The sequence below is a fragment of the Exophiala spinifera genome (assembly GCF_000836115.1).
Source record: "Exophiala spinifera strain CBS 89968 unplaced genomic scaffold supercont1.10, whole genome shotgun sequence".
NCBI classification, from domain to species: Eukaryota; Fungi; Ascomycota; class Eurotiomycetes; order Chaetothyriales; family Herpotrichiellaceae; genus Exophiala; species Exophiala spinifera.
Window position 1 is genome coordinate 255,078 of NW_015622522.1, and position 20,559 is coordinate 275,636.

A 20,559-nucleotide genomic window follows, 5' to 3' on the forward strand; every position below is an offset into this window, starting at 1 on the left:
ATTAAGATGGGCCAGCAAAGCTTCGTAATTGACCCTATATCGAACAATACCGGAGATGGCGGACGACGGCCTCGGTTTACTTGGTAGCCCCGTGAAGTCGATGTTGACGCAGCACGAGGCCTGCCTTATCCAACCCTGGGTTCATCAACATGCATATCCACAAGCCAGTGGCTGTACACTTTCGTGTCCTGTATCCCACAGCGGCAAATTCAAACGCTCATCAAATCTCTCCTTGGAATAGATTATGACTCGATAATTAAAACAGTTCTTCGTGGAATGCGCTGCAGCCATGGTGCACAGCGCGTGGGTTCAAGCTTCGGAGGGTCCCTGCGGCGATTCCTGGACTCGAGTTCAACCTTATGGATAACGGTATAGTGGTGCTCATTGTCGCAGGTAAGTCGAGGCTGTTGATCTCTTGTTTGCATTGACCCACCGCCATCGTGTTGACTCGTCGAAGGAGAGCCATTCACGTTGCCCAACGGTGGCTGTCGGATGTCGCTTCTGTAAGCGGACGTTTGGAGTGGTTGTTGAACTGTCAGTTTGCGTACTCGTTCCTTCAGCGCTCGTTTGTCGGTAACTCACTATTTGTCGTCCCTTGTGTTGCCTTCTCGTCAGCGGCATCCAGACGCAGGTCACGTTCAGGCCCAGGAGCTTCGACACTGGAACCGCTGCCGCTGTCGATACTGACGGATGAACTCGAATTCGGCGTCGTGTCCTGTGTAACATCGACGTCGTCCTGTTTTTCCTCGTCGTTGGGCCTTCGTAACGGAGTCGGAGCAAACTTGCTCCTTTCCCGAATCAGTCTTCCGTACTTGTAGAATATAAAAGGGATAGGTGCCAAAAGACAGGCCACACCTCCGATCAAAGACGCTCCAGGGCCTACATCAAGCGCGTTGAACATGTACTGCGTGAACAGCGGCGCTGCGGAACCGCATGCAGATCGACAGATGGTGTTGGCCGCCATGGCACTCGCGGTGTACATGAGGTAAGTGTCGGTGAGGTAGTTGATGTAACCCACAAAGATCAACATGATCATGCAGCCTAAGCAGGCGCCGGCGATGGTAGGCACGATCCAATGGATGCTGTTGTATTGACCTGTCCAACCGAACCAGAACATGGTGATTGCAAACCCGATGCCGCCAAACATGGCGACGGGGAGACGATCCTCTGGTTGGCGAGGAATACCCGCTAGCAGCTTCTTCTTGTCGCGAGCCGAGATGTAGAAGATCAAAGCGCCGCCAAACGAAGACCCGATTATGTTGCCAATAAGGGGGAGTTCACCCACTCCAGAATTCCAGCCTCGCTTCTGCTCGAAGACAATGGGGTAGATGGTGAACAGCATATACAGTAAAAGGTAGACGATGGAGAGGTAGATGGCCACCAGGAACGAAATCGGATCGAAGAGAATCTGCCACGGGCGGATGAGGGCGATTTTGAACAGCGTTTTGAGGTCCCTGTCGTCTGCCTCTACGGGTGCTTTGTGGTGCGCATAATCTGGAATGCCTGTGGCGCGGATCCTTCGAGCTTTGTTGACCAACACCACAGGCGGTAGTGTCTCGGGGATGGTGAATATGAGAAGCTCGGTGGCCCAGCCGAACCAGAGCAAGACATAGAAGTTCCACCTCCAGTCTTTCGTGAGCTCGAGAAACCCACTGACGACGGGACCCAACGACGGCCCAACAAAAGTCATTATCGAGAACACTGCCATCGCGTTGCCTCGCTCGATCGGACCCCAAATGTCGGCCACGACTCCCGGCGCGTTCGTCATCGGTGCACTCGCAAACGTGCCGCACAGGAGGCGACCGACGAGAAGCGATCCAAAGTTGGGAGCGAATGCGCAGAGGAAGTTAAATGCATTGTAGCACGTAAAGGTGGCCAGGAACACCACTCGTCGGCCATAAAATTCCGAGAGGGGTGCGAAGACCAGGGGCCCTGCACAATAGCCAAGCAGGAACAAGGTGATGACAAGGCCGGCCGCTTCCATCGAGACGCCAAAATGCTCCGAGATCCCTTCAAGAGAACCTGACGGACTGGACGACGCGAAAGTGGCGTTGACCACCATCAAGACGGCCACCACGGTGATGTACCATCGTCGTGCGACGGACCATTGTTTGGGGTTTTCGACGTCGTCGGGAGCGAAATCGACATGGCCATTTTCATTGAGATACGGCGCAATAGAAGGGTCGAGTTTTCCAGATCGATATGGTTTGGCGACCGGCCGCGACAGAATTCGCTCTATCGAGAGCATCTCGCCATTTTGTTCGGTGTGCTGTCTCGAAGCCGCAAAAATTGATAACCACAGAGGGAAGAAAGGGACGGGAAAAACACACAGTCTATCCTGACGTATATATTCAGCAGACTATCTTCCTGCAGAACCTTCGAAGCCCCGTTCCGGCTACCCTGGCGATCGTTGGGAGTCTAGGTTTCGGATATCCGGCACCTTGTGTCTGCTCATGACCAATGTTTGTACAATGTTGACTATGTCCGTGCCGAAACCAAAACAGGCTGCCCAGTTAGCACCTGGAAATACCCCTCCACCTTGACCCGCCGGTGAAGGAGATTGCAGATTCTTTTGTACGTGGTCGAGGCTGAGCACACATGTGGCCGGCACGCGATTGAAGCGGGAAAAGGAGATTCGCGAACACGGTGGTCGAGCTGTGCCCGAGTCCGACATGTTGTGCTTGTTGATGGGGATGGTGTGCTTTCGCGATGCGCTTAGACCGGCATAGTGACGAGGAGCCCCTGAAGTGCTGGCCAGTGATGGTGAAAGGCGGAAAATCGGATTCGGATCTCGCACTCGAATTGTCGCCGGGCGCGAGGCTGAAATAAATCTCTGGACGGGTCGATTTGGGAGATAAACACCCGTCCCTAGTCTGAGCCTATCAGTGAAGATGGGCCCAGCGAACGATGATGTGGCATTTCGTGCGAATTGGTAATTCATTCGCATCGCATCTCCTTTATGCTCCTACACAACGTCTCCTCTCAACGTCCTACTGGCCGCAGTCCACCTGTATCAATTTCAACGTGCCGGATATAGAGTCACGATCAAGTCCGATGGCTTCACGCTTACCAGCAAGAGATCCGTTATGTCAAGTTCCGTCCTGAACATGTGCTTGTTCCGACGGTGTCGTCGCCAGCAAAGCCTTCCCAGGTACAGGACCTCTGCTTTCTGACATGATCTGGCTCTTGTGCTCGCAGTTGAGGATGAAGTTGCGCAGGTATAGCCAGGCAACCCTGTGCTGGTTTGTGCTGTGTACATGTTCGATACTCAAACTGACCAGCGCGTCGCCCATCATCCACCGATGCTGAACCTGCTGGGAGATCCGGACGTTTCCTGCAGAACACCCCCCATCTCACAAGGCTGCGCCTACGGGATTGGCAGATCCGGAAGTTGCCGCGGGTGGACAAGCTGAAGCGCATGATGATATACAGATCGCTGGGTGGTCCAAGTTGCTAATGAACGGTTCGTGGAATCTAATGTGCACCAAGGAATTTTTGGGCGCATCTCACCATGCATCTCCTGGTGTGGACTGTGATGCTGGAAATTCCTCAGTACTCAGTAAGCAACGTGCCCTCGTCAGAGAGACCAGGAGCGGCAAATTCCCTGAAAGCATGACTCCCTGGACAGATATGCAGTTCCTGTAATTCACCTACTAGGCTTTAAATGGTTGTAACTCTTCGAGTGAGCGACAAAGGTCTGTCAATCTCAGGTCCTGCTGTTCTCCATCGCGTCGTGTCATCGCTTCCGACCCTTACCAGACACCGCCTTCTCCTTCGAAACACAAATCCTCTGGCTGACGCTCGTTTTCCCTCGCCCGCACGAGGTTACACTGCCGGCTGCCCTCTGGTGAGGCCAAGAGATCCTCCTTACTCCGCGGACGGTGTGATTATGTGAGCCTCCACACAATCGCTCCAAACGCCGTAGAGTATTCGAGGTTGGCGGATCAACCGTAGGAGTGGCCAGAGTGCGATAATTCCACATACTCACCTCGATCGACCATCTGTTGCAACGACTCCCTCATGAGAAAAAAACCATTCGGCGATTTTCAATTGTGCTGGACACCTGGCCACGACCGTACAGAGTCGACGACTTCGTGAGGCAAGATGATACCGATCTTTTCTCTTTGGTCAGCACGACCTTGTAGATACTATGAGTACCGTGCCGCGCTGTCCTAGACATCGAAGACGTTAGCCTCACCGACTGACAAACGCAGGCAAAGCGTCAGCCCAAGACACCGAGTCAGCCAGAAAGCTCGGATGCCGTGATCAAGTGCTGATTTTACGTTGACTACAACCCCCACGGTGGTGTGCGAACCAAACCATATATCATATGGATCATGCTGCTCCCTTCGAAGCGGTCGACTTCCTACAGTCGCACCTCTCTGCTCTCTGACATCGGTTTCTTCTTGAGAGATAAACTGCCCTGTGCTTTGATTCTAGCGACAGACTCTCCTCGACCTCAGTCATGTCCGACAGCTACGACTTCATTGTAGTGGGCGCGGGTGCTGCTGGTGCCATCCTTGCATGGCGTTTGGCACACACAAAGAAGTCTCCATCGGTCCTCTTGGTCGAAGCGGGTGGGAAGAATGACTCCAAATCCGTCCGTATTGATGGAGAAAGGTGGCTTCACCGCATGGTCCCAGAACAAAACTGGTCGTACAAGACTGTACCAGTCGACGGCTTTGACGGCAATGTTGTCGACTACGACCGGGGCAAAGGCCTTGGAGGCAGCACCGCCATCAACTTCTCCTGCTGGACGGTCGGTCCCAAAGAAGACCATGACGAGATCGCTCGTGTTGTTGGCGATGATGCGTGGGAGTGGGCGAATGCTCAGGAGCGATACAAGAGAATCGAAGCGTACCACGGCGCTCCACCAGATGTGCCCAACGACGTGCAAAAGTACTTGAACCCACGGCTAAAAGACCACGGCCGTACTGGTCCCATTCAGACGGGGTTTCCGCGGACCTGGGAGCAGTCTCTCAGGGACCTCATGGACATCTGGATCGAAAACGGCGCAAAGGCGAACCCCGACCACAACTCTGGCAATCCTATCGGCCTGTCCGTCTGTACAAGCAGCGCATACAACGGTGTCCGATCCACTTCTGCCGATGCCTTGATCGGGGCACCAAGTAACCTTCATGTCTTGACAGATACCGAAGTTCGTCGTTTGGTCTTTGACGGCACGCGAGCAACCGCCATCGAAACATTTACGGGCAGGACTATCCACGCCACCAAGGAAATCGTCCTGTCCTGTGGTACTCTCGATACTCCCAGGATCTTGATGCACTCAGGTATTGGTCCTCGTGACCAATTGACCAAGTTCAACATCCCGATCGTGAGGGCGAATGACCATGTTGGTAAGCATATGAAGGACCACCATCACATCGTGCTGTCGTACGACAGGGCTGAGCATACTTCCAAACGACGGGAGTTCTACGCCAGCAAGGAGCTGCAAGCCGCAGCGCGAGCTCAATGGGAACAGGACGGTTCAGGACCGCTGGCAGAGTTTGCCTGTGCTTTGGGTATCGCGTATGAGAAGCTGGAATCTTTATATGACTCACCTGAGTTTCGAGCCTTGTCGCCGGCAGAGCAAGAGCACTTGCAAAAGCCAACAATACCTCATTACGAGTATCTTATCAATGCTGCCCATATTCCTCATTTTCTCGACCCTGAGCATGCACCCACGGGCACTTCCGTCTACGTCTTCAACCTCAACATGAAGTCCTCTGGTTCCACGGTGCTCCAGTCGTCCGACCCGAGGGAACCCTTGTTGTTCGACGCCAACTATTTCTCTCACCCGTACGACAAGCGCGCCGCTATTGAGGCTACGCGTGACGTACTGCGAATGGTCAACAGTCCTCTGTTCAGCAAGGACACTGTAGCCGTGACCCTTGCTCCCAAGAGTGAGTCGGACGAGGATATCCTAGATTTCTGGAAGAAAACATCTAGCAGCACCTGGCATATGATGGGCACGGCGCGAATGGGCAGGACCGAGGCTGAGGCTGTGGTTGATCACGACTTCAAAGTCTTTGGTGTCCAAAATGTCCGTATTGCAGATATGAGTGTCATTCCCATCGCCATCAAGTAAGTCTTAAGTCCCGGTGGTGTGAAACATGCTGACCTCCATGTGCAGCTGTCACACGCAGACAACGGCGTATCTTGCAGGTCTCACGGCAGGAGACAAGCTAGTTGCCGAATATAGTCTCGATGAATGAGCGACCACTCGTCGTTGAGTCTTCACCAGATCCATTGCCTCGATGTCGTATAACGTGGCAGCGTGTCTCATGTCTAGGACAACTTGGTGGAGTTGGCACAGTCACGGACACCATGTAACGGGTGATCTAGGGAGCTTTGTCAGATATTGAGGTGGTCATTCGAGCTGCTGGTGGTGGGATCAAACACCTGGTCTCTGATTAAAGAAGTTAGGGTGCTCCCAAAATAGCTACGGGGACATGTCTGCTCCTGCTCGAAGCTTTTGAGGCGCTGAAAGTACCCGTGGAGGGCTCACTAGGCCCTGGAGCGGGGGGTGTTTAGAGCCTAGCGACGAAGTAGTGGGCATTGCTAGGGCGTAGCATAAGCAAAGATGGCATTCTACAGACCCTAGAGGGCCCCTGGAAATGTCCCAAACAGAGGCCAACCTTGCCTAGAGCCGTGTCTGCCGAAGACCCCATCCTTGTTTCTCCAGCTTGGCGAGTGCCTCAGACTCGACGCCACACCTTTGCACGGCTCCAGGCAACGGATTGACCGCGATCCGACATTGCCCTGTATATCACCGCATCTCAACCTCCCTCATCGGCAGTGCCGGCGACGACAACCGCAACAGGGAGGGCTGCTGCGACGTTTCTTTGCAGCCCTCGATTCTATCTCAATCCCATCCCATCGTCACATCTTTTACCCCTCGCCACTGCCCTCCTGCCATTGTCTGCACCAGTGACAGACAATATGCTCGGTCTTGTCGACCATCCAGGCTGCGAGACTATTCCAGGTGATTGACTGCTTGGGGGCGAATGCATTCCGACGAACCTCATCTACCGTTAACGACTGGGCTTCTCCTACTCTTGTCCGCTAACTGCTCCTCGCTGAACAAGGGATCCGCATGCCCAAGCTTATGAGCAGTCCTGTGAGCCTTACGAGTACAAACACCACCATCGAAGGGTTGTCTTGAGGCTTCCGACTCCTCTTCATGGCGCTTCCTTCCTCGCATCAGAAAGGCCGGTCGGTCCCACGAAACATTCAAACGAACCTGACGCCGAATGAGGGCCGGCAAAGCGCCACCGACCTCAATCGCCCTCTACCTCCACCTCCCGCCTCTGCCTCCATTGAGACCTACGAGATCCCGAGTCTTCGGAGAAAGCCTGTCCCTGGCCAGCTGGAACCCGAGTCGTCCAAGCCCAGCCACAACCGGTCGTTCAGTCATCCATTTCCTTCGATATTTGGTTCTAAGAGATCCGAGAAGAAGCACAGTGCTCGGGGAGAACCCGAGGGTATGTCGAGTGGTGGCAAAGATACCCGGCAGGAAGATAACAAACAAAAATCGGCCACTGCTGAAGGATCTGCACATCGTGGTGAACGACAGCCTGTGACGGGAAAATGCATGACCTGCGACTCGACTGTACGATGGCCTCAAGGATTGAAAGTGTTCCGATGTACGACTTGTTTGACGATCAACGATCTCGAGTTTAATCCGGAGGGAGGAGCCACTGATGGCGCGAACGGCCCTGGGCTACCTCGTAGACCATCGACGTTGTCCCTGGAAAGGACAAGATCACTTCTTGATCGATGCGTGAAGGAATATCTCGAACGACTTCTCAAACCAAACATCGAACATGAACAGGCGGTTGAGCTGCAATCCCACTCACTGGTCGAAGAATCATTTTTGCTGGCAGGCACTTCTCCAGAAGGAGCTCTCTATGGAGAGCTTCATGATGAGCTAGACTCTCCTCCACCTTCACCGGGTCCAGCCATGAAACCACGGAGCCCCTCAGAGTCGACCTTGACCGCGTTCAAATCAAAGTCAAACGGACAACCTCCATTTGTTCAAGGACATTCCTCGGACCCATTCTCAAGCTCAGTCCCAACGCAAGCCCGTCCTCCAGAGAGCAAGGGACATGATGCAAAGTCCAATACTCCCGGAACGACAAACGACATCTTCCGCATGGTCGAGAATTATATAGCTACTTCTTTTGTCGGGTGCGCAAGTCTCAACAACTCATTCCTGACTCCAAGACCTCCGCAGGAGTCAAAGGCCAGAACAGGATCCAGCACGCACCAACGACGACAAATGTCTGAACCTCTGTCGGCCCCACACTTTGAATCAGATGTGTACCTGTCCGATCTGGACGCCAAAACTTTGCTGTTGGGAGATGTCGCTGAAAATGGATCTTGGTGGTTGGGAGCACCAGGGGGGCGAACCGACTCAACTCATCACCGAGACCGCTCTCCCGATAAGTTTCGTGGCTCCAGTAGCTCGCGCAACCCCAGAATCAACTGGCTGGAGCTCTCCGAGTGGTATCGTTGCATAATATACGCCGGCGAGGGATGGGAACACAGCTGGAGCGAAATGAAGTCCCACGCTGAGGGCAAGGTGCAACAGTATTGTCAGTCGCTACCCTTCGAGAGTCTGCAGCGAGACATCATCGAATCTCGTATTCATCTCCACCGATGCTTGTTGAAAATGACCGAGAATCTACTGAAACGGCCCAGGCAACCTCTGAAGCATCCAGAAGATTGTCGATTTCTTTTGATATTGCTATCGAACCCACTGCTGACTCCGCAAAGACTTGAAGCTGGGAAGATATCCAGCACTCCCTTGTCACACCCACCTACGTCAGCCAAACCAAATGACGATAGAGCAAGAGGCTCCCCAGCCAGACGTATTCCGAGCTCTGGTCGCCGGCCTGGAAGCCTTGGTCATCATTCAGGGATCATCAAGCGCATTCTAGGCCTTCTGGCTAACTCGTCCAATGAAATACACCAGTGCCTTGTTTCTTGGTTTGCCAAATATTCTGATGGCCACTTTCAACGCACTGTGGAGCTCGTCGGCAGTTTCGTCACGTACCGCTTGTCACGGCACCAAAAGCGTCCTGTACACGAGGCGGTCAATCCTACGGCGGGTCTTGTTCCCAGTTTCTCGGGCAGTGGCATGCAACATGCGTCCCAGATCCATGCAGCGCTGGGAGGTCGACCCTCGTCTACAACGGGCGGCGACAACGAGGGCAAGCCTAAACTCTCCTTGTATGGAGAAGACTGGCAGGTTCGAGCCGCAGCGAGGGTAATGGCTCTCCTATTTCAAGCAAACATTGGACATGCGGCTCGAAAGAAAGACGCCCACAATACCCACGACCAAAGGCATCACAGTCCGGGTCAAAATGCTAGACACCAGGCAAACCGTCACGGTCAGATCGTACCCATCAGCAACTTCTACAATACAATGCTGGATTATGCAGACTTGGTTGCTGATTTTGAGACCTGGGAGACATCAAAGTCTAAGTTTACCTTTTGCCAGTATCCCTTCTTTCTCAGCATCTACGCCAAGATCCATATCCTTGAACACGATGCTCGGAGGCAGATGGAACTCAAGGCCAAGGAGGCATTCTTCGACAGCATCCTAAGTAGGAAAGCGGTCAGCCAATACCTCGTGTTGAAGGTTCGTAGAGAATGCCTGGTCGAAGACAGCCTGCGCAATGTTTCCGAGGTCGTGGGGTCTGGTGGCAGCGAGATCAAGAAGGGTCTGCGCATCGACTTCCAGGGAGAAGAGGGCGTTGACGCCGGAGGCCTTCGGAAAGAATGGTTTCTCCTCTTGGTGCGGGAGATCTTCGACCCCAACCACGGTCTCTTCGTGTACGATGACGATTCCCACTTTTGTTACTTCAACCCTTACTGCTTCGAATCCTCGGAACAGTTCTTCTTGGTCGGGGTGCTCTTGGGGCTGGCCATCTACAATTCGACCATTCTGGACATTGCATTTCCTCCTTTCGTCTTCAAGAAGATGCTCGCGTCGGCCCCGCTGACGGGGGACAAAATCTCATCCACGCCGAGAGTTGGCCATAGCTACACGTTGGAGGATTTGGCAGAATTCCGCCCGGCACTCGCACGGGGTCTCCGGCAACTTCTCGAGTTTGACGGTGATGTCGAAGAGACGTTTTGCCGAGATTTCGTTGTGGAGATGGAGCGCTACGGCGAAATAATCCAGGTTCCCTTGTGCCCGGGCGGAGAGAAGCGGCCGGTGACGAACGCCAACCGACGAGACTTTGTCGATATGTACATCCATTATCTCCTCGATACGTCGGTCACTCGACAATATGAGCCCTTTAAACGCGGCTTCTTTACTGTCTGCGGCGGCAATGCGCTTTCGCTGTTCCGACCAGAGGAGATTGAATTGCTGATCCGAGGTTCTGACGAGCCGCTGGACATTGCCAGCCTCCGTGCCGTCGCAACCTATGAAGGATGGCCAAAGAATGAGGGCCCGCCCGACAAACAGCCTCAGGTCATCTGGTTCTGGGACTTTTTTGGGCGAGCCAGTCCAGGCGACCAGAGAAAGATACTGACTTTCATCACCGGCAGCGACCGGATTCCCGCCATGGGGGCAACGAACCTGATCATTCGCATCCAGTTGCTCCGGACCAAGGACGAGGTGGATGGTCTTGGCCGGGCGCCTAGAACGAGCGTTGAGCGCTTTCCGATCGCCAGGACGTGCTTCAACACCTTGAGCTTGTACAGATATAGCAGTCGTCAAAAGTTGGAGCAGAAGCTTTGGACGGCCGTTACGGAAAGTGAAGGGTTTGGATTGAAGTGAGAAAACGTCAGAAGCCGATACCCGACTGCTGATCGTGACGCTGCCGATGATTGAAACGACGAGATAAATTTTAGGAACAAAGGGGTGGAATTGACCAAGTTGGATTACGGTGTGGTCCAGAACCAACGAGGAGAAACGGGGGAAAAGTCAGTATCTGGAGGTAGGCTGAAGTCACCTTAGCATTGGTATGAATATTGGTCTATGACATTCACAAGTCTACCATTGGCATTCCACTGGATTCTGAAAGCGAGGAGACAACCTCGGAGGATACGTACGGAGGTGGTCAGACACATGCCGACAGATGTATCGATAAAGATTTTGTTACCCCTTGAGACTCCGTAAGGTGTCTAGCACGAAGTGGTACAGAACGGTACGTAGGAAAGGTGTACCGGGCCTCTCAGCGATACAATTATATTAGTCAAAGTACCTACCCACCTATCCCGTAGGAACCTAGTTGGAGGAGGTACGTGTTGCAGGACCGAATAAGAAATAAAATGTGTCAGCGGACCTCGAAGCTTACGGGGTTCACGACGAGGTTTTTAGTTAGTTCCAGGCACAGTACTTTAGTCAAGGTAGTTCTGTAGGTACCTGTAGTTATTGGTTAGGACTAGACCTGCATTTGCCTCGAGGGCCCAAGTTACCTACCTCGGTGAGCCTGTGGCCAGCGTTGGAAGCCAAAGCAAGGAGTTGAGTCCTCCACGGATTTCTGTCGAAGTTGAAGGAGACAGGCCCTGGGTGGATGATGGATGGGAGGTTCTCCCAGAAAAAAAAAAAGAACAAAAGGGTCACGCGGGGGACTTTATTTTTTTTTGGGCTTGGTTTTTTGCTTTTTTGCTTTTTAAGAATCTACCTTTGTCGAACAGTATATCCCTATTTTTTTTCTCCTTTTTCTTTTTTGAAAGAGTAGAAACTACGGGCGAGGGTAGGAGTACAGCAGTTGATCAGTACATACAGTTCGAGTCCAGCGCTCACCGTACATTTCTACCTGGTTAGTAGGTACCTGGCACCTGGTAGGTAGGGCAAAGAAAGGGTATGTATACAAACAATACTTGAAGGGTGATAATCAGCCCGCGTGGGACAGTGGAAAAGGGAAAAACTTCACACCAGAGCGAGTGGGATCATTGACAAGGAAGAAGGTGTGACAAGCGTCCTCCTCGTCTACTCGAACAGAGTACACGGAGTATACGGAGTACTCGAAAAGCCGAACGGTACCTTTGGTGACGAGTACAGTCGACGTCGTTTTCACCTCACCGTTTGTTTTCTTCTGGAACCCACCCACCCACCTGTTGGCATTTGCAAGTCCAGGTACGGATACTCCGTACGGGTGACTGTGACACACCAGGCGTTAGCGGAGAGCGTGGGGGACACTTGTTACGCTGGTCGTGGCCGTGGGTGCTGGTGGTGGTGCTCGTGGTGGTGATGGTCATTAGTTAGTGGCGGCGTCCATGTACAGTACCAGATGATGCGTGTGTGTGCGGTGTCGGTGACAGTGTCGGTGTGTGTTTTATTAATTACTTAGCGCCGAACACAGTACAGTTTCTCCCCCGTACGTGGCTTGTTTCTTCGACAACGACAGAAAGGTCGAGGTCGAGGACTCGGACTGTTTGATCATCAGTCCAAGTCAGAAAAAACATCCCGTGTCTGCCTCACACGGTGACCGTGAACGAATTTCGTGGCGGTGTCTGTAGGTACCTGCAGGTATCTACGAGTCCTGGACTTGAGCCATCGTGCACACATTTGCCAGTCGATGCTGGCTACCTACTGTAGGTACCCAAGACTCACCGACATTTTGATACTGCATGCGACCTTCGTCCTGTACAGTAGAATGGGATGACTCTTGTTAGGGGGAAGGAAGTAATAAGAGAGACCTGCATTAGGGTACAGTAATCTGCATCGAGCTAACTACCGAGCTTAGCCATCCGGACGCGCTAGAGCTATCTTCCGCCTACAGGTAACTTGGTACTCCGCAGGTAGAAAATCAAAGATAGACAAAAAAAAGTGCTGGGCGTAAATGGTGGGTAAGATAACCTTTTCCGTCCATACAGAAAAAGTCGGGGATCGTCGGGCGCAGAGAGATAAAGATAACGGAGGAACGGGAGGCACACAAAGCCACCCTCAGCACTCGAGACGTGAACGAGCAGTACTGCGTATAGTAATCTTATTAATAAGGTGTAAGGAGGTCTCTGAGTTTGTTGTCGACTTGTTCCTCGGCCAGACGCGACATGCTGTGGTTGGGAGAAGCAGATGGAACGCAGCCAGTCTTAGGGGGTCCGGGGATCGATCTGAGACTCGTGGGCTAGTGCTCGGGAGGCTCTAGTTAGGCAGAAACAGCCTACCAGTTGTTCGAGCTGTCAGCGAGTCTCGCCCCGCAGCTGCATCATCCGCCCACGCCAAAAGCACCGACTGGCACCAGCTGGCAGCATCTGCCCCTCGGTCAACCTCGTGCGGTGAAACTGTTTTCTTTCCCATTCCAACCCTCACACTTCCCAGAAACTCACCGTCCTGTCCTTATATTCCTCCCGCATACCGTACACCTGTGCTCAGATCCTTCCCCCAACCCATACCACACACCTCCAAGTCACCTCCAGACTCGAATCGTCAACATGGGCTCTGCAGATCTCCCCACCAAGATGAAGGCGTTGCGTATGGCTCCCTCGCACGATGAAGCTGTCATGCTTGACCCACGACTAACCGCATGGCAGAGTACGACGAGCCAGAGAAGTTCCGCGTCGTCGAAGTCCCCCTCCCCAAGCTCCGTGACAACGATGTCCTGGTATGTGCGTGCAACAGACAACGAAAGAGCTTGCTGACGGGGAGAAAATACAGATCAAGGTCAAGGCCTGCGGTGTGTGCGGTACTGACCTGCATATCCATGAGGGTGAATTCTTGGCCAAGGTATGGAAAAATCTTGTTGTCGGTTTCAGAGCCCCCATGCTGACGTTACTGATAGTTCCCCTTGATCCCTGGTCACGAAACCGTCGGTGTCGTCGCTGGTCTTGGATCCAAGGTCAAGGGCTTCAGTGTCGGTGACCGAGTGGTGGCCGACAACTCCGAGCTCTGCGGAGAATGCTTCTACTGCCGTCGTGGCGAGGAGCTTCTCTGCGAAGACTTCCAGGCGCACGGTGTCACCATGGACGGTGGCTTTGCCGAGTACTGTGCCTACCCGGCCAAGAGAGTGTTCCCCATCAAGAACCTCAACGACGTCGAGGCCACTCTCCTCGAGCCTGCCTCCTGCGCTGCCCACGGTCTGGACAAGATCGCTCCCAAGATGGGCTCCAGCGTGCTCATGTTTGGTGCGGGACCCACGGGTCTGGTGTTGGCCCAGATGCTGAGACAAAACGGTGGTTGCCACGTCGTGATTGCCGCTCCCGAGGGTCTCAAGATGGACCTGGCCAAGTCTCTTGACGCTGCCGACGAGTATGTCGCCCTGTCCCGAAAGGACCCCGCCGCCCAGTTCCAGAAGCTCAAGTCCGAGAACCCCTACGGATTCGACATCGTCGTCGAGGCCACCGGTAGCGTCAAGATCCTCGAGGACGCCATTCACTATGTCCGAAGAGGTGGCAAGCTCGTCGTGTATGGTGTCTATAGCAGCAAGGACCGCGTCACTTGGCCTCCTTCCAAGATCTTCGGTGACGAGATCACCATCCTGGGATCCTTCAGCGAGACCTACAAGTTCCCTGCTGCCATTGACTACCTTGGTATGTGTTGTAATCTCCCTTCTCTTTGGTAGGATTGACTGACAGTTATCTTGTAGACAGCGGAAAGGTCAAGGTCAAGGGTATTGTCAACAAGACCTTCAAGCTGGAACAATGGGCAGAATGTCTTGAGTCGATGAAGAACAAGAGCGCCATCAAGGCAGCCATCGTGTTCGACTAGAGGGCGAACTCAGTTGGCCAGGAATGCGAGCGCTCGTCATTTCGAGGCAGGTAAAATCCTCCATTTCTGTGACATAGTGAGCAGAGGAGACGAAGTAGGAGTAGAAAGAATAGATTGGAAAACAGGCGAATTGACGGTGTAGCCACGATATTTGTCCGTCGCCTCCTCATGGGACTGTAGCCGAGAGACACAGGTTGCATTGTGCGTGCTTCCCTTTCCATCTCGCCGACCTCATTGCCGCTGTCCCTCCCTTGTTTCCATTTTTTCTCTCTCAGAAGTTGCAACACACTTGACGTCCCATTTAGAATACTTCTAGTCATGCCATTTGGCCGTCTTCGAGTGGACTGATGTCTCTCATTTCATCCAATGGCGGTCGATGGAGATTTGCTGCTCGCTCAGCTGGGTCGCGATTATTCAGCCCGAGGCCTCTGAGCGCTCTGCCATTTGCTCTTTTGGTATTCTGAGGACCTTAAGAATGGATTCCCAGGGACACAGTTGACGAGAGTGAGCTTCCGTACCAGCCGGGTCAACATCGGTAGTTGAGGTTCGCAGACTTCGTGGAGTGCGCTGCTCCATCCCATGTTCTCGACGTTGCGGCACCTCGCACCACGCGTGATCCCGTGCTGTACTCAATCAGATTCACTATCCATGGCGAGTCAGAGGGACTGAAGAATTATCCCTGCCCCAGCCTCCCCTGCAGGGTGTGGGGCGTCCCGGGGAAGTGGTTCTGAGCGCGTCGTCCACTTCACGTTGAAGCCGGGATGAGATGAGAACCCGGCCTCAACACCATGAAAATATATCGCGACAGCGCCGAATGAGTACGAGAAAAATCCCGTCGTGTAGCGCAAGATGAGTTGTATTCTCGCTATAAAGATCGACACTTGTTGGCGACGTGGTCGTTGAGAAATCGCATTTCGAAGGTGGAGGATGGCCTGATGTACATACCGCGCAGCATCAACACCACCCTCACACTGCCTGATAAAGTGAGCTTTCACCATCACCACCGCCCAAAATCTCTGTTCCCTGCCGCTCTCCTATCCCAGCCTCGCCAGAAGGCGGTGACTGGGCAAAGTATTAATACCTCTTCCCATCGTCCTCTTCTATTCTTCTTTTCTCCCAAACATTTTCCCAATCCAACACCGTTCGTCTGAATGACAGGTTTCGAACAATAACCCATATTCAGACCACTCCATTGATCTTCCTTGATCCATTCTTGCCCATTTGCCATCTTCTCGTTGAGAAAAGCTCAAGCCTCTTCGTGACCTCAAGATGTCTCTTACCACCACCTTCACCCTTCCATTCCGAAAGGCCAACACCAAGTCTCTTACGCTCGACCCGTGCTTCAAGGTTCTCTATGAGAACAACAAGGAGACTCTCACACACTTTGTCACCACCCTCTCACCTCTCCCTCTGAAGACCATCGTCTCCAATGGCACATTCGTCGGATACCTCTCCACCAAGGAACCTGGCCCACTCGTCGAATACAACAACATGCGGACCGCCATCGGTGCCATGCGAAAAATCATGATGACCACACCCCATGGCGTCAAGATGATCAACTTTTACAAAGAGCTCCTTCGACTCCAGGGCCACTGGCTGCTTGCGCTCGCCGAGCAATGCGCCTTCCACACCTACGTCAAACTCACCCAGGCTCTCCTCATCGACCGCAATGACGAAGCTCTTCTCAAGAGCGTGTCCAAGACAATCCCCGAAACCGCCAGCAAGCTGTGCACCACTGGCTTCATATCTCGAAACCAATTCACCGACCTCGTCATGACTGAACAGTCCCGCCTGCGCTTCAAGTGCCATGAGGCAAGTGAAAAGCTGTACGACTTCAAGACCTCCAAGGATTTCTGGAATCAGCATACCAAGCTCGTCGCCATGATCGAGCACTGCGAGAACAAGCTCCGCGAAATCCGCAAGAGATCAGCCAAACGCAAGCAACAGCGCATCGCCAGAGCTCGTGCAGCAGTCGAAGAGAACAGTGACAGTATCCATTGTCAAATGGGCACGGTTGGAGAGTTTCCTCAGCCTCCTCATATCACTGCGGCCTATGACAACTGGATGGAAGAGACCCGCCTCAAGTATTTCAACTTCAACGACAACATGGAGGCTGATGGAATCACCTTTGATGCCGCCGAACAATACAACGACATCACCCAACTCAATGCTGCTGGTGTCGTTCAACCTCAAACTCAACCATGAACACCAACCTTGGTATGGGTTCGAACCTACCCAGCCATCATCATCATCATCATCATCATCATCATCATCATCATCATCATCATCATCATGGCACCAACATCAGCCACAAAGGTCGATCAGCATCGTCGTCGTCGTCCTGCGTTGTCATCACCAAGTTTGCATTTGCACTTGACTTACCTTCCTCGTCGGATCAACACCATCACCATTACCGTCAGCGTCGACTTATTGATTGACCTGATTGACTTGATCATCGACATCCAACAACACTCATGACTCTATACGACCTATACGACATCACACGAATGACATTGGTCTTTCGTTCTCTTTCTCTTCTCGGCGTTTTGGAGAGTTTTCCAGATCTTTCGTTTTCACAAATCGACATCTTTCTCCTTCATCGAGAACCAAAAAAAAAGAGCTTGGGTTTTCTGTTTCTTTTCCTTTTCCAAGAGATTGATCAATTGCACCGCGTTGAACATGCATTGCATGCGGTGCCGCCAACAAAATGAGAACTTTGCCCCCCAAAAAAAGAAGAGTATGAACTCTGCTTTGGAAGATGACGAAGAAAAAGAAGAATGGGGAAATGCAAATGCAAACACAGTCAAGTAGCAGAGAGCTCTTCCATAGCATACCACCTCGAAATGAGAAGTGCAATTTATCCACCAAAGTTCCAGTAGTTCAGCTGTAGTGTTTTGGCCCTTGGGGCACCACACACAAACACACACAGAGGGTAGCATGAGAACTTGAAACATGAATTCGCTGGCTCACCTGCTCGCTTCTTCCTATAGTAGCAAAAGAGAGATTGGATCAAAACCTCGCTCGCTGCTCTCTTCCTACAAAAAACCAAGCAGAGATAGTTGAAAACAACATTCGCTCACTGCTTCCTTGTGCGACAGATAATCAGAACGGTCAGGGATGGATCGGAACAAACGTCGGCCGCTGCATCCTTACACTTATCACAGAGACAGGTTGGTTCAAAACATTTTTTTTGATTTCTAGCCTCGCAGTCTGAAACTCTGTTACGGAGAGTAAAAGATTCCTATTTTGCTTTGCCGTTGGGAACTCATGTGCTTGGAGCCAGACCTCCCGCGCCCGTGCTGCGCTCTGCAATCATTGACGGGCCATAATCCATTCCTCAATCGCATCGCACTGCACTGCACTGCACTGCACGTCCCACAACAAAGAAAACTGGCATCGGCGGAGCAAGTAGTGGCCTGCTGTGATGACAGAGAACAAGCAGTCCAACGACTTTTTTCGCCCTACGCAAGCCTCCCCAAGTAGCAGGTTATCACCACCTAGTACACCCCTTTCCATTTCATTTGTTCGATGCGTGAGCAAGTGGGTAAAGTATCTTGCGCCGTTTTGCCTTTTGCACCAAGTAGTAGTCGATAAGATGATCGTCAAATCTTCTCTCATTCTCCTTCTCCCCGTGATCAAAGTACGCTTCCCTCTTCATCATCGGATGACAATGAAGAAAAGACACACACTCACACACACACACACACACACACACAACCACCGGCAACCCCTTCGTCTGCTGCTGCTCTCTCTCTCTCTCTTCGTGGTCACCAGTGCAAGGGTCATGCGACGATCCTTTACTTTCGGATGGCTCGCTGGTAAAAGGCCAATTCGTCACCCTCGAGGATGTAGCCGTCGCAGCGACCGCTCTGGCCGGGTCGAGAGCTGATGACGGCGTACAGGCGACCGGCCTCGAACTGTCTCTCCAGCGCCGGCTCAACCTTGCCCGAGCTCTTCAGTCTCTCCTCGCGCTTGGCCTGCACGCTCTTGCTGACCTTCTTCTCCTCGACGTCCTTCTGGCCCTGTCGTCTGCGGCCCAGGGTGGTGCCGTAGTGTGCTTCGTACCATTGTCGGAACGGGGCGGCGTCAACCTGGACGACGGCCGACTTGGTCAGGGTGTTGGTGCGGACGAGTTCGTTGTTGCTTGGGTGGAACGCCACGACGATGACGCGGACCTTGCGAGCGATACCCTCGCTGCCCCAGCTGAAGTTGCCGCTCTCCAGACGCAGAGCACGGTACTTGGTGTTGCCTCCTCGGGTGCGGACAAGGTGAATTCGCTTGTTGCCGATACGGGTGTTGGCTGGTTGACGTCCCTTCTCGAAGGCACTGCAGACACGACAATGTTAGAGATATGTTTCTTTCTGTTGCTTGAGATCTTGACTTTGTTGAACTCAAGGTCTCCAAATATTTCAGATATTTCGCCAATTCATTGTTGGACTGTGTGTCTGTGTGTGTGTCAAAACGTACCGCTTCTTTCTGTAGTATGCTCTCTTTGCACCAGTGGCGCTGCGCTTGTGTCTCGAGTCTCGTGAGATACCCATCTTGACTGAACGTCGACCCGGTGTCTAATTCCAGCAGAGGTAGTTGGCGAGGTCTGGTGGAAGAGGGGGAATTGTTTGAACGGGTTGTTAGATTTGGCGCCCTCTGTGTGCCGTGGTTGTAGACCTGCCGCAGTCAAAAACTCGAAAAGGTGCGATGTGGGTTCATCTTGGCGAAAAATGCCAAGAGTTTTTGTGTGTGTGCGCGCACGCTGGCCCTCCCACCGCGGGCCTATTTTTCAGTAAATCCGCAGGCCGTACTTTTACACTTACCACCACCACCACCACACAATCACCGAACAACCCTCCCGACCTCAACCAAAATCGCATTGTAAAGCGACTTCACGAATAGCGCCAGAAGCTCGCAACAATGCTCATCCCACGCGAGGACCGCAAGAAGATCCACGAATACCTCTTTCGTGAGGGTGTCGCCGTCGCCCAGAAGAACTATGAGCTGCCCAAGCACCCTGACATTGATGTGAAGAACCTCTATGTTCGTGTCCCCTCCCTGTCTCCGCCCCCGATCTTGCGACGGAACAAGACCAGAAAAAAAAACTAACAATCATATCACACTCCAGGTCATCAAGGCTTGCCAATCTCTCACCTCCCGTGGCTACCTCAAGACCCAGTTCTCCTGGCAATACTACTACTACACCTTGACTCCCGAGGGTCTTGACTACCTGCGCGAATGGCTCCATCTGCCCGCTGAGATTGTCCCCGCGACGCACATCAAGCAGCAACGATCCCACGCCCCTCCTCGTGGCATGATGGGTGGTGACGAGCGCGAACGACGCGGCGGTGGCCGTGGCGGTCCTAGAGGAGACCGTGAGGGCGGATACCGTCGTCGTGACGCCGGCGAGAAGGAGGGTGGTGCTCCAGGCGAATTCGCTCCCACTTTCCGTGGTGGGTTCGGCCGTGGACGTGGTGCTGCTCCCAGCTCCTAGATGTTTTTCGCACCACGACCCAACCCGTCTTGCATGAGAGCAGGAAGCCAGCCAACTTGGCTTGGACTGAGATTCATCCAGATGCAGATCCGGGAATCCTAAAACAACCAGACCATCTCTTCAGGTGTTGTAAAAGATACCATGCTGCGGTGAGCAGTTGGAGATGGGAGCAGGTTCAGGGCCATGAAGTGACACACAGCCATGGGAGATTCATGCGCACCTGGAAATGCTGTCTAGAAGATCCAAAACTACCAAAAAATGAAGCCATTTCTTCAAAAGGCAGAATAGTACTTTCGGACCTTTCTTGCTCTCGTGCATGTCTCAGTGATCGCATGCTGCGTGTGTTGCAACGTGCTATATGCGTGCCAAAAAGAGGGAGACTCTCCCTACGGTACCTCCCTGACAT

At 52.9% G+C, this 20,559-nt stretch overlaps 7 protein-coding genes across 7 annotated transcripts; 5 read left to right on the forward strand and 2 right to left on the reverse strand.

The window, feature by feature from the left end:
• Positions 1-556: 556 nt before the first annotated feature.
• On the reverse strand, positions 557-2,248 carry PV08_11761 (uncharacterized protein; the record flags this gene model as incomplete). Its single annotated transcript, XM_016386069.1, has 1 exon — positions 557-2,248. The coding sequence occupies one exon, from the start codon at positions 2,246-2,248 to the stop codon at positions 557-559; it is 1,692 nt and encodes a 563-aa protein (XP_016230201.1).
• Positions 2,249-4,465: 2,217 nt separating this feature from the next.
• PV08_11762 (uncharacterized protein) lies at positions 4,466-6,215 on the forward strand (the record flags this gene model as incomplete). Its single annotated transcript, XM_016386070.1, has 2 exons — positions 4,466-6,084; positions 6,134-6,215. The coding sequence occupies 2 exons, from the start codon at positions 4,466-4,468 to the stop codon at positions 6,213-6,215; spliced, it is 1,701 nt and encodes a 566-aa protein (XP_016230202.1).
• A 968-nt stretch (positions 6,216-7,183) lies between these two features.
• On the forward strand, positions 7,184-10,795 carry PV08_11763 (uncharacterized protein; the record flags this gene model as incomplete). The annotated part of the gene is made up of 1 exon (XM_016386071.1): positions 7,184-10,795. The coding sequence occupies one exon, from the start codon at positions 7,184-7,186 to the stop codon at positions 10,793-10,795; it is 3,612 nt and encodes a 1,203-aa protein (XP_016230203.1).
• Positions 10,796-13,490: 2,695 nt separating this feature from the next.
• On the forward strand, positions 13,491-14,671 carry PV08_11764 (chlorophyll synthesis pathway protein BchC; the record flags this gene model as incomplete). Its single annotated transcript, XM_016386072.1, has 4 exons — positions 13,491-13,568; positions 13,622-13,690; positions 13,746-14,493; positions 14,550-14,671. The coding sequence occupies 4 exons, from the start codon at positions 13,491-13,493 to the stop codon at positions 14,669-14,671; spliced, it is 1,017 nt and encodes a 338-aa protein (XP_016230204.1).
• Positions 14,672-15,940: 1,269 nt separating this feature from the next.
• PV08_11765 (uncharacterized protein) lies at positions 15,941-16,876 on the forward strand (the record flags this gene model as incomplete). Its single annotated transcript, XM_016386073.1, has 1 exon — positions 15,941-16,876. The coding sequence occupies one exon, from the start codon at positions 15,941-15,943 to the stop codon at positions 16,874-16,876; it is 936 nt and encodes a 311-aa protein (XP_016230205.1).
• Positions 16,877-18,468: 1,592 nt separating this feature from the next.
• PV08_11766 (40S ribosomal protein S8-B) lies at positions 18,469-19,212 on the reverse strand (the record flags this gene model as incomplete). The annotated part of the gene is made up of 2 exons (XM_016386074.1): positions 18,469-18,997; positions 19,139-19,212. 2 exons carry the CDS (start codon positions 19,210-19,212, stop codon positions 18,469-18,471), a joined length of 603 nt encoding a protein of 200 aa, XP_016230206.1.
• Positions 19,213-19,579: 367 nt separating this feature from the next.
• Positions 19,580-20,153, forward strand: PV08_11767 (uncharacterized protein; the record flags this gene model as incomplete). The annotated part of the gene is made up of 2 exons (XM_016386075.1): positions 19,580-19,702; positions 19,788-20,153. 2 exons carry the CDS (start codon positions 19,580-19,582, stop codon positions 20,151-20,153), a joined length of 489 nt encoding a protein of 162 aa, XP_016230207.1.
• Between the last annotated feature and the right edge of the window lie 406 nt (positions 20,154-20,559).